This window comes from Lipotes vexillifer, unplaced genomic scaffold (assembly GCF_000442215.2).
Source record: "Lipotes vexillifer unplaced genomic scaffold, Lipotes_vexillifer_v1.1 scaffold253, whole genome shotgun sequence".
NCBI classification, from domain to species: domain Eukaryota; kingdom Metazoa; phylum Chordata; class Mammalia; order Artiodactyla; family Lipotidae; genus Lipotes; species Lipotes vexillifer.
The window spans coordinates 2356543-2370489 of record NW_006780322.1 but is presented as its reverse complement, the minus strand read 5'-3'; the positions used below and the strand labels follow the sequence as shown (position 1 = coordinate 2370489).

The following is a 13947-nucleotide window of genomic DNA, read 5'->3' as shown; positions in this document are numbered from 1 at the left end:
GATTTTATTGGTTTCCTTTTTTTTTTTTCGATACGTGGGCCTCTCACTGTTGTGGCCTGTCCCGTTGCAGAGCATAGGCTCTGGACGCACAGTCTTAGCGGCCGTGGCTCACAGGCCCAGCCACTCTGCGGCATGTGGGATCTTCCCGGACCGGGGCACGAACCCGTGTCCCCTGCATCGGCAGGCGGACTCTCAACCACTGCGCCACCAGAGAAGCCCCTTTTTCTTTTTCTTTTTTTTAAGTGCATGTCTTTTTATCTTTTCAATTCCCAGATGAAAATGACTTTTTTTGTTTAAGTCAGTTATTTCCCCAATAAAAGCACTCTGCCCAAATAGTTCCCACATGTGAGTTCCAGCAAACCTTAAAGGAAGTAATAACTCTAGTTCTGATTTCAACTATTCCATAGCATGCAGAGGAAAGGAAAACATTCTTTAAAAGGGAGTATGGAGGGAGGGGAAACAGGAAGGAAAAAACAGGCTAATACCAACATCGAATGCTGACAAAGACACTGCACACTTAGCACAACGGCTAAAATAAGAAAATAGTAATACCAAATGCTATTGAAGTTGTGGAGAAACTTGTACATTGCTGGTGGGAATGTAAAATAGTATGGCCATTCTCGAAAAAAGTATTGTAGTTTTTTAGCAAAACTAAACATGTGCTCACCATAGGACCCAGCAGTTACACTCTTGGGCATTTATTTCAGGCAAGTGAATTACATTTCACACAAAACCTGTTCACACAAAACCAGTACACAAATATTTATAGCCTCTGTATTAATAGCCAAAAGCTGGGAACCACCCTAATGTCCTTCAGTAGGTGAATGGCTGGCTGAACAAACCGTGTTATGTCTGTAGCATGGAATACCTACCACTTAGCAATAAAAAGGAATGAATTATTGATACATGCAACAACTTGGATGGATTACAGAGGAATTGTGCTGATTTTAAAAACTCAATCTAAAAAAATTATGTATTGTAAGCTTCTATTTACATAACATTCCTGAAATGATAAAGAGATAGAGAACAGATTAGTGGTTGTCAGGGATTCTGGGGGAGGGAGGAGATGGCTCTTTCTATAATGGATAGTAGGAAAGATCCTTGTGGTGGAACTCCTCTTTGTCTTGACTGATGGTCACCGTAATCTACACGTATATGACAGAATTTCATAGAACTAAATATACATTACACGCAAGCAATCTGGGGAAATTGGGATGTTTGTAAATTACATCAATGTCAGTTTCCTGTTTATGATATAGTACTTAGTTATGCAAAATATTACCATTAGAGGAAAGTCTGTGAAGGGTATATGGGATCTCTCCCTATTATTTCTTACAACTCCACGTGAATATACAGTAATCTCAAACTAAAAGTTAGAGAAATGTTTTAAAATGCTGATAAAGCTATCATACTAAATTAGAATTATAGAACAGTTTCACTTCTGAATATTTGATGTAAAGTTTTTAAGTAAAATTTTAGTGTCTGGGAGTATATTAAATGAATAACATAGTATGCCCAAGAGGGGAAGGGGGGGTCATGTCAGAAGTATAAAGATGGTTCAAAATTAGGAAATCTGTCAATTCCATTTACTGTATTAAATAGAGGGAGATAAATGCTGAGAAACTCTTAAAGTAGGTGACTACTTCCTTAATATGATAGTGTGTTTGTGTATGCATACTTTATTTATTTATATACATAACAAATACGCATATATCAAGTCAAAAGCCAGCATATACTTAAGAGTTAAACAGTAGAAGCATTCCCATTAAAGTTGGGACCAAAACAAGGGATACTCATCATCACTTCTATGAGTTAAAATAAATATTGTTCTAAAACTAATAGCCGTTAGCTGGTGCACTACAAGTCAAGAGGCATAAAAATTGGAACGTATGATAAAACATTATTGTTTGCAAATATATATGTATGATGGAAAACCCAATAGAATCTATTGAAATGCTATTAAATAATTAGCCATCTTAATTCTCTAAATTACTATAAAGTTTTAATTGCTTTATTACATAAAAAAGAACCATTCATACTAATATACTAATAAAATATTAATATACTAATAAAGTATTCCATTTATAATAATTAAAAAGGTAGAAGCTATGAAAAGAAAACTTTTAAATACTAAGAGGCATAAAATAAGGCTTAAATGAGAAAACAGCTCATTTTTGGATAGAAAGCCTTTCACCATTATAATATGCCTTTTTTTTCTTATATTAAAAGATAAATATTAGGAACCTAATACCAGTAAAGATTTTTTGAATCTAAATAAGCTGATAATAAAGTTTATACATAGAATAGACAAGAAAATTCTGCAAAGGAAGAGTAATTAGGACAAAACAGCACTAACAGATATTAAAATATATTACAAAGTTAAAAGATTTATATAGTTTCATATAATTGCATAAATAGACAAAAGATGAGTAGGACAGAATAGATTCCATGCATACTCCCCAAAACATATGGAATATCAGTAAATCATTACGGTAATATTTCAGATTAGCAGGGAAAAGATCAATTATTCATTAAATTGACTAGCCTCTTTATAAAGTATATAGTTTATAGTATCAAAATAAATTACAGGGACTTCCCTGGTGGCGCAGTGGTTAAGAATCCGCCTGCCACTGCAGGGGACACGAGTTCGAGCCCTGCTCCGGGAAGATCCCACATTGCTGCAGAGCAACTAAGCCCGTGCGCCACAACTGCTGAGCCTGCCCTCTGCAGCCCGCGTGCCACAACTACTGAAGCCCACACGCTTAGAGCCTGTGCTCCGCAACAAGAGAAGCCACCGTAATGAGAAGCCTACGCACCTCAAGGAAGAGTAGCCCCCGCTCGCCACGACTAGAGAAAGCCCGCGCACAGCAACGAAGACCCAGTGCGGCCAAATAAATAAATAAATAAATAAATAAAATAAACAAATAAATTACAGCTGGATCAGAGATTTAACATGATACATAGCAGTTAAAAGTATTGAAAGAAAATGTGGAGGGTTTTTTGGTTTGTTTTTAATTTCAGAATGAGAAAGTCCTCCCCTATCAGGAAGACATTGATTACACGAAAATATTTTTGTATAAGTATTTCTCATAACATTTTAAAAAGTTGTTACCTATATGATACAGATTAATTTTAACGTATAAAGAACTCTAATAAGAAAATCCTCAAAACCCAAAAGATAAATTGGCAAATATTAAAAATAGATCACAAAGAAATAGAGATAAATTTACACATAGGAAAATTGACACAGCTTTACTTAAAATTTAAGAAACAAAGATTAAATCATACCAGTTTCTAGCTCAGATTGGAGTGATTAATAACTTCTTTTACATACTGGGTTTGTGTGGAAATGGGAAGCCCCACTCTTGTATACTATTGATGAATATTAATTGGTACAACCTTTCTGGAGGACAATTTCATGTTTGTTAAAATTTAAATCTATCCCTTTGTCTCAGCAAGTCCATGGCTAAGAATTTGCCTATAGTTACAGTTCCATGGGCATACAAAGATGAGTATAAGGATGTTTCTTGCAGTGTTTTTACCAAAATTATGCTAAGTTAGCTCTTTGCTAACTCTAAGTGATGTTTTTTGTAATGTGATACTGATATATTTTTCTTGTTATTTTAGCCAAACCTGGACAAACCAAGACATCTGCAGCCAAAGTAAATAAATCTTCAGGTATGTTTTCTATATTAGGATCCTAGACATGTTAACTTTAAATTATTTAAGCATTTTTTATCAGTAGTCTTGGATCTCATGTGACACAGTGTGTGCTGAGTATATACCAATCTGTGAAATTTATAGTCATCTAGAAGTTTTGAGAAAGCAGGTTTAGTAGATAATGCTCTTTCCTTGCAGTGATTATCAAAATAAAATAATTTAACTGGCAAACTGTTTCTCATGATGAATATTGGCATTATTTCCGTCTTTCTCTTTTATTGAGGTCTTCTGTGTTTACTTTCTTTTATAAACAAACTTACAGCAAATTATGTTCTCTTTGCATTTTTTATGGGCTATAGTGGATTTTAAAGTAATTATTAATTTTTTTCTCCTTCCCCTAGCATTATCCCCATTTCTGTTTTTCCTCCCATTTCTGCTAAATGCTGGTTAATTCAGAGTCATCTTTTTAAGAGGATAGAGATCAGTGTATTAAATTGTCTTTATAATGGTAGGAAGGAAAGGAAGCGGTCTTGAACCACTGTTGGTGGCAGATCCATAATTATCATATAGTAGTTTCTTAGAAGCAGTAATCTGAGGGAGTCAGGTGTGGCTAGAAAACATGTTTTGAAGATGCACTTATTTAGCAAACAGTTTGATACTACTTTAATAGTAAGTTTATAGGAGTCATTGGTGGAAATCTGGGGGAGTGGGTGCTAAAACCAGTAGCTTCCCCCTTGAGTGTTGGAAATTAATTCTAGATATTTTTTCCTTAAGTTCTGGTACCCAACTAGAAGTAGTAAAGTGAATCGACTTGTGGTAGTAACATAGGATAGTGAAAGAAACACCTTAAGAGCTCACTGGGGCTAAGGTTACTGCAGTGTGACAAAACCTGGGAATTATTAAGAAATGACTGGTTGAGTGACAGTCTATAAAGATTGGTATTTCTCTTTATGAGCAAAAATTAAGGTCTGTCTTTGGATATAAAGTGTGGATTTGTAAACTATTCTGATTAAATTTTGCAGATGTCAGTAGTTCTTTTGTTTGTTTAATAACTTCAAAAGCATGATCATATTCTCACAGAAGGTCGTGTTAGGTAGTTAAGGCAGTTACCACCCTGGTTTATAAATGGGGAGACGTGCACAGAAATCAGTAAATTCCCCCAGACTTCACACCTTGACTTGGAATTCAACTTGAATTCACTGACTTGTGATTCTGGGCTTCTTCCTTATACTACCTTGCTCGTTGGGCATCCTGATTTTCAGAGTTAAACCTCCTGTTGCAAAGGTTTTTGACTCTGGTAATCTTTTTAGTGACACTTAGATGATCACAGTCTTTATAAACAACATCATTTTGGAATATAAGCAACAGTAATATACATATGTACAAAGAAGGGTCAGACAGTTTAAATAATCCTGTTCAGATAGGGCCCATTAGGAATGAGTCAAAATAGTCTTTATGTGGCCTGACAATGATGTAGGTATTCTTAAGTGCTTTTTAATCAACTGGGAGCCAAGGAAGCATGAGCTGGGAGGTCCTCAATATAACTGCTTTTGGAGCCATTAAAGGCATCATGGGATTGTGTTTATATCTTGAGGTTAGTAATTTTGCTTCTAATTACTAAGTTGATTCACACATTTAGAGATCTGTGTAACTTGCCTGAACGCTGTTTTTAAGTACCCCAAAGGGGAGGTGAACTCTTATTTCAATGATATTTTTCTTCCTAAAGAAATTATCATTTCTAATTTAGCAAATGACCTGTGTCCCTAAAGATGATAGCATTTTGTTTTGAATAAAATATAGTTTGTTGCTCTTATATTCTTTGTGAGGTTCTTTGGGAATTGTTGATACTAGTTAAATAAATCAGTTTTGACTAAGCTTTTGTGATTTAGGGAAATCAGCGGGTTCTGTAAAATCTGTGGTAACAGTAGCTGCTAAAGGTAATAAAGCTTCAATCAAAACAGGTAAGACTTGGAAAAGAGAGGTTATATTAAGTTTATCCTTAATTCTGCGTTGAAGAATGTAATAAATATGATATCAAAAGCAAATTTTAATTTGTAGTATGTAATAACATCTTGAAAAGTTTAGTAAATAATTCTTTGATATTTAGAACCTTACATACATAGGACTTCTGTTTTTTGATGCTTTGGTCTTTGACAGTATCTGCCATTGAAGTTACATTTTTGTTTAGGAAACATTCCTGACAGCCATATAATCATAGGTTGCTCTGCCACTTCCCCCCTGTTTAATCTTTTTTTTTTACTCATTTTTTTAGAGCTGTCACTTCATATTACCTTCCCCAGCTTGTAAAATTCCTCTGATACTTGTTAAAGATTTTCTTTCCATGTTACAAGGATGTATCCTCCATAAAGAAATGGAACACTAAATTGTAACATGTTGAAAATAACATGATCCGTTTATTAATATATTTTTCCAATTGACTAATGTAATTTTAAAGAATCTTTGTGGAAGTTATAAAATAATGATTTTTATGTGTGTGATTATGATGTACTTTTGCCACATGAGGATTTCATAATTTGTGAATCATTAATAGCCCTCAACAAAAGTTGTATCTCAGTTTAAATTTGCTTTTAATCTTATTGGTAAACAGATACTTAAAATAAATGGAAATAAATATGTGGAAAAGAGCTGCATTTATAATGAAGTTGAACTACTTATTTACTAATATATTAGTATGAAACATGCTAAATGACTGAATAGACCCTTAGAATAATGGTTCAACTCTCCTTTTAAAAGCAAAATCTAGTGGAAAGAAGTCTCTAGAAGTCAAAAAGGCTGGAATTGTCAAATACAAAGACGCCAATAAACCTGTGATTGTACCAGGTAAGCTTGAAATGCTGTCATGCAGTGCTTTCTTTTCATTAAATCCTATTGGTATACACTCTAGGTATATTTTGAAATCGTTGCTTAAAAATCTTCAAAAGGATTATTTGGTGTTTCAAAGGAAAACTTGTATTAGCTTTGTCTTAAATCAGGTCAGCCTAAGGAGACTTGAAGTAACAAAATAAACTAGCTTAAGTTCCTGTTTAGATTCATTAGTTTAATTATATTAGTGTGTTTTTCTAGACTATTAAAGCAGACTATTTCATGCAGAAAACTCTGAAATAAAGACGAGTGTGGAAGTCAAAGCCACTGAAAATGGTGCTAAAGAAACTATTTCAGGTAGGTTAATAGAAATTTTATTTTGTTCTCTTATGTTTAAAGATAGAAAATTAAATTTTAGGAAAATAATTTTGTGTCTCATATATATATATATATTTTTTTCAATATCTGGGTCATACCTAAGTGAAATTAAGAATATTATGATTCACATCTTCACCTTGTCTCTTGATTAGTCTGAAATTTTGCTCTCAGAAATAAAACTGAATGTATTATTGAAAAGCCAGTGTTACTTATGTAGCTATATCCTACTTAAATTCTCTAGTCTTTTGCCCACTGTATACATTTTCATGTAGCTACTATTTAATCCATTGTGGAATAAAGTGGGATCTTGATAAAGTATATCTGCATGAATTCTTATTTTATTTTGTATCTTAAGAAGCTGCTTTGGAGGCCACAGAAAATGAACCAGTTAACAAGGTCAGCTTTTATATTTTACTTATTTTTATAAAGCTTAAGAAATTTTGACAGAATGTATTTTTCTTACTATAAACCTAGGTAAAAAATACACAAATTTGGTATGGTGAAAAATCCTGGTCATTGGAGACTTTTAAAATATGGTTTGAGTTTAAAAAAATCTTGAGTTACAAAAATTTAGGTGCAGATTATCAATAAATGTACATGTTGTTGAGGATTACTTTTCACTGAGAAGAAAATGTGAGGCCAGTTGGGTTTTTGAATAGATAACAGGTTGTCAAATTGGAACCAATGGAATTTTGTGAAATTTCTTTTTTCTTAGAAGCAAATTGGAGATATGTTAGTATTTAGATATGTTAGTATTTAGAATACCATTTATTTTTTGTGTTTTTAGAGGAGCAAATGAAGTTTGCAGTTCTATTTGAAGGGCATAAAGTTCACTTTATTGTTTTCATGTGCTTATATCTGTTATTATGAATATATTAAGATTTCATTAATTTAGACTTTACTGGTTAAGATCTTGAGATCCTTCAGGTGCTCAGGATAAGTTTATTTTAGACTGGGTTGCTCCATTCTTCAAGTAGTAACTTAAGTAAGTAGTATGTGTTAACTTACTGTTTTGTTTTAAGAAGAATATTGTAAAACACCAGTAGAGTATCTTAGATTTACTTACTGCACTTTAGGAAGAATCTTTTTTTTATACATATATAAACTTATTCATCTTATTTATTATTTTATTTTTGGCTACGTTGGGTCTTCGTTGTTGCACGCGGGCTTTCTCTAGCTGTGGCGAGCGGGGGCTACTCTTTGCCGCAATGTGCAGGCTTCTCATTGCGGTGGCTTCTCTTGTTGCAGAGCACAGGCTCTAGGCACGCAGGCTTCAGTAGTTGTGGTACACAACCTCAGTAGTTGTGGCGCGCAGGCTCAGTAGTTGTGGCACACGGGCTTAGTTGCTCCACAGCATGTGGGATCTTCCTGGACCAGGGCTCGAACCCGTGTACCCTGCATTGGCAGGTGGATTCTTAACCATTGTGCCACCAGTGAAGCCCAGGAATCATTTTTGAACACAATTTACTTGCTAGTTAAAAATCATTCTCAACTAGCTTATGAAAATTATAATTTCCCACTTTCCCCCACCAAAAGAAAAGTCACAAGTTGCCAGATTTATGCCTTTGGGGATTTCGCCAACATCCACTACAGGAAAAGTTGGCATTTATGAGAGTGATTTTGAAGAATAAAATAGATCTGAGAGAAGAGAAGGCAGAAATGAAAGTATTTACTTTGTAGTGGGGATTGGGTTATGGGGTAAGGATCCTAAGAGACTAGGTAAGCTTTTTTATATTGCCAACAAGGGATTATTTTACTCAGTAAGATAAAAGAATATGCACCAATTTGGAGCATGGGGATCTTAGCATCACAAGGCACAGGAATGGCAACGGTACATGAAAGGAAGGAGCTGTAGTCAGAGACAGGCAAACCTGTGTTTTAAAATTTATTTTTAAGCAGTGGTTGCAGAAGAGAACTGAAGACCTTGACTAGATGACAGATGGTATGACTGAATTATTCTGTGTACTTGAAGAGTGGAAAAGTGCATTTTGTTTTGTTTTTAATTTGTGGTTTAGACCAGCCTTCTGAATTAATCAGATTTAGTATTAAATACAAGTTAAATACTAACATAACATATGATCTGCAGTGTAAATTTAAGTAAATATAACAGCAGTTAAGTTTTAATGTCAATTCTTAAATTGGTTTTGAAGGAAACAGAAGAAATGTGTGTGGTACTTATTTCTGATTTGCCTAATAAAGGATATTCTATTGAAGAAGTTTACAACCTGGTAAAACCATTTGGTGGTTTAAAGGATATTTTGATTTTATCATCTCATAAAAAGGTAAGAGTTGAAAATAGTTGTGAATTCATGTTGTCTGCAAGCACATTTTGAAAAACATTAACTTCACAAAACTAGGACGAAAGGGTTTAAGAGCAGCACCTCAGAATAAGCTGTCTCAAGTTAAGGCATTTTAAAAATATAAAACACAGATAATCCTTTATTTTAAAAATACATTATTCTAATCAGATGTAGTTTTACGACGGGAAGGATGGATTTCCCCATTGAAGTTTTGCTCAAACGTTTAGTTTAACAGAAAATACTTTACGTCTGTAATATGTTAACACAAAGTTTTTTAAACAACTTATAAAATTTTGTTGAGCACTCTTTACTAGTATTTCTGTTTGTTTTTTTTACCCGTTATACTCAAATGGGAAATAACTATTTTCAGACTCAGACTAGTGAAGTCATCAGTATTTAGAACAACCTAGATTTATCTGTATGGCTTCAGTTTTCTATAATGAGTATATATTGCTTTTGTAATTTAAAAACAAAACAAAATATTGTTAATAAACAACTTGTGGAAGGCATTTTATAGGAAGTGAATTTCAGGGAAGTTTAAATAATGGAAACAACACCGTTAGAGTGATGGGAAGTAGTGTTCTTACTATAGGAAGGAGTTAATGATCAGTAGAGATTTTTGAGAGTCAAGCATTTGTGCTTAAGAAAACGAAGTAGGAGGGGAGAGTAAGTGTAAGTAGTCATATGCAGTTTTACCTTATGTTAAAAGTAGGTTATTTGAATGGTTGCACAACTCTATAAATGTATTAAAAATCGTTAAATTCTTAAACAGGCGAATTTTATGATATGTAAACTGTATTTCAGTAAAGCTGTTTTCTAAAATGCACATTATTTGTAATGTTTAGAGATGGACAAGAATAAGAAAGAATACATTTTTAATGTTAAGAATTTTATGTGATGATACATTAAAATAGGGGGAAATTGTGGGAACCTGGGAATGAATAATTCAAATTCATACTTTGCATCATATACCAAAGTGGATGTGTATGTAGATAATATAGAATCTAAATACAGAAAATCTAGATTATTTGTGCCCAGTTTTGATTAGAGTTGAGTAGAATTATTTGGAGATTTAATTTAATTATTTGGAGATTTAATATTTTTCTAGATGTTATATGGAAAAATATCAGATTCAGTCATACAAACATTTTAAACATTTGTGAAACTAAAATTAACATAAAGCAAAATGGAAATAAAAAATTTTAAATATTTGTGTAAAATGAGAAACACGGTTCATATAAACATTCTATAAAATATTAAAAGTTTAATAAATAAATTGGCAAATGACATAAAGAGAATTTATTTTTAAAAATTACAACTATAAATAAAAATATGGACTATTTCTACCTCATTAACTATCAGACATATGGAAGAATGTTCAATCTCTTTACTTACCCAGGTATGAAAAGTTAAAACCAAAATGTATGGAGTTACAATTTGACACTTACGAAAACAACAAAATAAAAAATAACTTGGTAACCATTACATGTTTCTTTGATTCTTTCATTCCTCATATTTCTCATATTTTGTCAATCATTAAATTTATTTACTCAGTAAATGTTCATTAAATGTTTGCTACATGCTAGATACTGCTCTAGGTACTAAGGGTATAGTGATGAATAAGATAAATAAGATTTCCCTAGTGTCATTTACTACAATGTCCCTTCTTATTTCTCTTTAGTATTGCCTTATGAGTTCAGTCATTCATTATTTCTTGGTTATGGTCGTAATGTTCTAAGGAATGCTTTTTTTATCTTAAAAACATTTACTAAGTTATTCAATTCATTTGACTCTTAAGTATTAAATTTTTTTAAGAAAAAGTAACTTAAGATTTATTTTTTCATTCTTGTAATTTGTATTTTTAAAAGGCATTTATAGAAATAAATAGAAAATCTGCAGATTCTATGGTAAAATTTTATACCTGCTTCCCAATATCACTGGATGGGAATCAACTCTCAATAAGTATGGCTCCTGACAACATGAATTTAAAAGACGAGGTAAATAATAGACTTACCATCTTATTCACTAGAATATTATTAAATTTTAAAATCAGATTTATTATAGTCCATTATGTTTTCTAGTTTTCTTCTTTGGGTCACATATTTTCTCTCAAACACTGAGAAAGCATCTTCCTATTTCTCCATAGTTGCCCATCTCATTGTTTGAGAGTTACCTCCATACTGAGGGAATCCAATCCCTCATGTATGTTGGAATGGAAAAAAAAAGTTGAAAACGGTAGTCTGTAAAGAACCCTATTCTTATCTCACTGCCATTATCTGTCATCCAAACTGGAATTCCAGAGGTTACCTTTATAATTTTTTCCTCTCATTTCTCATAACCAGCTGGTCACTAGGTCTGGTCTGTTTTAACTCCTGAATATTTCTGGAATTTGTTCCCTCTTCATCCCATTCACCATTGCTTCACCTCTTTAAAACGCCGGCTAAAATAGTTATTCTTTATATCCTCTACCTTCAGTTTTATCTCCTTCAAAACCTTTTTCCCAAAGTCATGAGACTGGCGTACAATTCAAACCTCTTCTAATTAAACTGATTTAGAAACCCTTCATTGTTTCTGTGTGGCCTACAAACATTTACTGCTAAGAGGCATGAAACAGAGATGCTAGAATCTCTAGAGGAAGGTGGAAATGCATGTATTTTTTAAAATTAATACTTACTGGAGTATAGTTGCTTTACAATATTGTGTTAGTTTCTGCTGTACTGCAAAGTGAATTAGTTATACGTATACATATATCCACTCTTTTTTAGATTTCCTTCCCATTTAGGTCACCACAAATCATTGAGTAGAGTTCACTGTGCTATACAGTAGGTTCTCATTAGTTATCTGTTTTATACATAGTAGTGTATATATGTCAATCCCAGTCTCCCAGTTCGTCCCACCACCCCCACCCCGCTTGGTAACTATGTTTGTTCTCTACATCTATGACTCTGTTTCTGCTTTGCAAATAAGTTCATCTGTACAATTTTTCTAGATTCCACATATAAGTGATATTATACGATATTTGTTTTTCTCTTTTTGACTTACTTCACTCTGTATAACAATCTCTAGGTCATCCTCATCTCTGCAAATGTCACTATTTCGTTCTTTTTTACGGCTGAGTAATATTTCATTGTATACATGTACCACATCTTCTTTATCCATTCGTCTGTCGATGGACAATTTAGGTTGCTTCCGTGTCCTGGCTATTGTAAATAGTGCTGTAATGAACATTGAAAATGCATGTATTTTGAAAAAGCCTTCCATTGAGAATCATTCTAATGTGATGTAATTGCTGGGGTGGTTTTATATATATCAGTAGTGTCGAAGAGAAAAAGAAATTTAAGAACCATAGTCTCATAAGATAAAGTTCCTTTTCTAAACATTTAAGCCTTTTTATCAGCTAGCTTCTCCCAGCTTTGACATCCCTGTGTTGTGCCGGTCTTGACCTCTATATAATTCAGCAGCACCAAATCACTATACACTTAATACCCTGTGATTTTTTTTTTACTAGCCTACATCTCTGTTCTTCTAATCACCTATTTTGCTTAGCTGACTTTTTGTTGTGTAATTTGAATTCTCTTACTGTCTGCTAAATTAAACCTCTTATTCCTTGTATATGAATTTGAGTGTCTTCCCCTAAATGGTACCACCTTATTAGTCTTTAATGTACTTAGGGGATTAGGAAGAATTAAAGTCTGTGGGTAGGGTGGGACTTAGATAACTTGTTTTAGGAAGAGAGAAAAGATTGTTGGAAGGAACAGAAATTTTGCTTACTCCTCATTTTATGAAATAGTTCTTAATGCTTATTCATATAGATTATTATATCAGTAAATCTTGACTAATTAAATATACAAATAAGAAAGAGCTTACACCTTCAATCTTCCTCTGTTTGCCTTTCTAGGAAGCTATATTTACAACCTTGATTAGAGAAAATGACCCAGAGGTGAGTTTTGCATTTAAATGCTTTTGTACACTTGTTTAATTGATAGAAACATTGGTTGTTTTATTGTTCACCTGTCAAGAATTAAAGAAATTCTTAGCACTGGTTTTAAAATATTGAGGTGATGGAGATGTCAGATGAGTCTTCTCTTGGTAAAAATAAGAAGTAGAGGGTAAAGGAGTCCTAATGTGCAATATTTTTTATATTCTGGAGCAATATTAACTGACTTGGGTAAATATTCGGTATATTAAGGGTTTTGGGTACATATTATGTTGATAGAAGAAAGATTATGCTTCCTTTTTTAGTATATTGTTTCACTGATTATTCCCATCTAGTACTAAGACCTCACTATCTTTACCCATATGGTCATTTTCTTACTCTTGGGAGAGGACATCACCTGACCTCTGAAAAATAGTTAATCTGTGTTTTACACTTTGATACTTTAGCTGTTTTTCTCTTTTTCTATACAGGCAAATGTAGATAAAATTTATGATCGATTTGTACATCTTGATAACTTACCAGAAGATGGACTTCAGTGTGTACTTTGTGTTGGACTTCAGTTTGGAAAAGTGGATCACCATGTATACATGAGTAATAAAAACAAGGTAACAAGGTCCCTTCTATTTTCGCTGTATGTTCTGTAGAGAATATATAATTGAACCCTATATTTTTATGGTCTGTAACTTTTAATTCAGCTTCTGAACTGAAGCACCTATAAACATTATTCAGCCTCTTAGCAGAATTATGATATACCATCATATTTTCTCCTGGGCTTTGGCAGGAAGGAGGAAGAACTCTTAGTTTGAAGGGGAAATAAAAACTTCACAAGGGAGAAAGGTAATACGTGCA

At 33.1% G+C, this 13947-nt stretch overlaps 1 protein-coding gene across 1 annotated transcript in view; it reads left to right on the top strand.

Moving 5' to 3' along the window:
* Positions 1–13947, top strand: part of ZNF638 (zinc finger protein 638) — an 84522-nt gene that overhangs the window by 49749 nt on the left and 20826 nt on the right. Inside the window, exons 11-19 of the mRNA XM_007453393.1 lie at positions 3628–3678; positions 5550–5621; positions 6415–6501; positions 6772–6840; positions 7217–7257; positions 9012–9143; positions 11030–11158; positions 13060–13101; positions 13569–13703. Of these exons, the coding sequence (XP_007453455.1) occupies positions 3628–3678; positions 5550–5621; positions 6415–6501; positions 6772–6840; positions 7217–7257; positions 9012–9143; positions 11030–11158; positions 13060–13101; positions 13569–13703 (758 nt within the window). The remainder of the gene's footprint in view (positions 1–3627; positions 3679–5549; positions 5622–6414; positions 6502–6771; positions 6841–7216; positions 7258–9011; positions 9144–11029; positions 11159–13059; positions 13102–13568; positions 13704–13947) is intronic.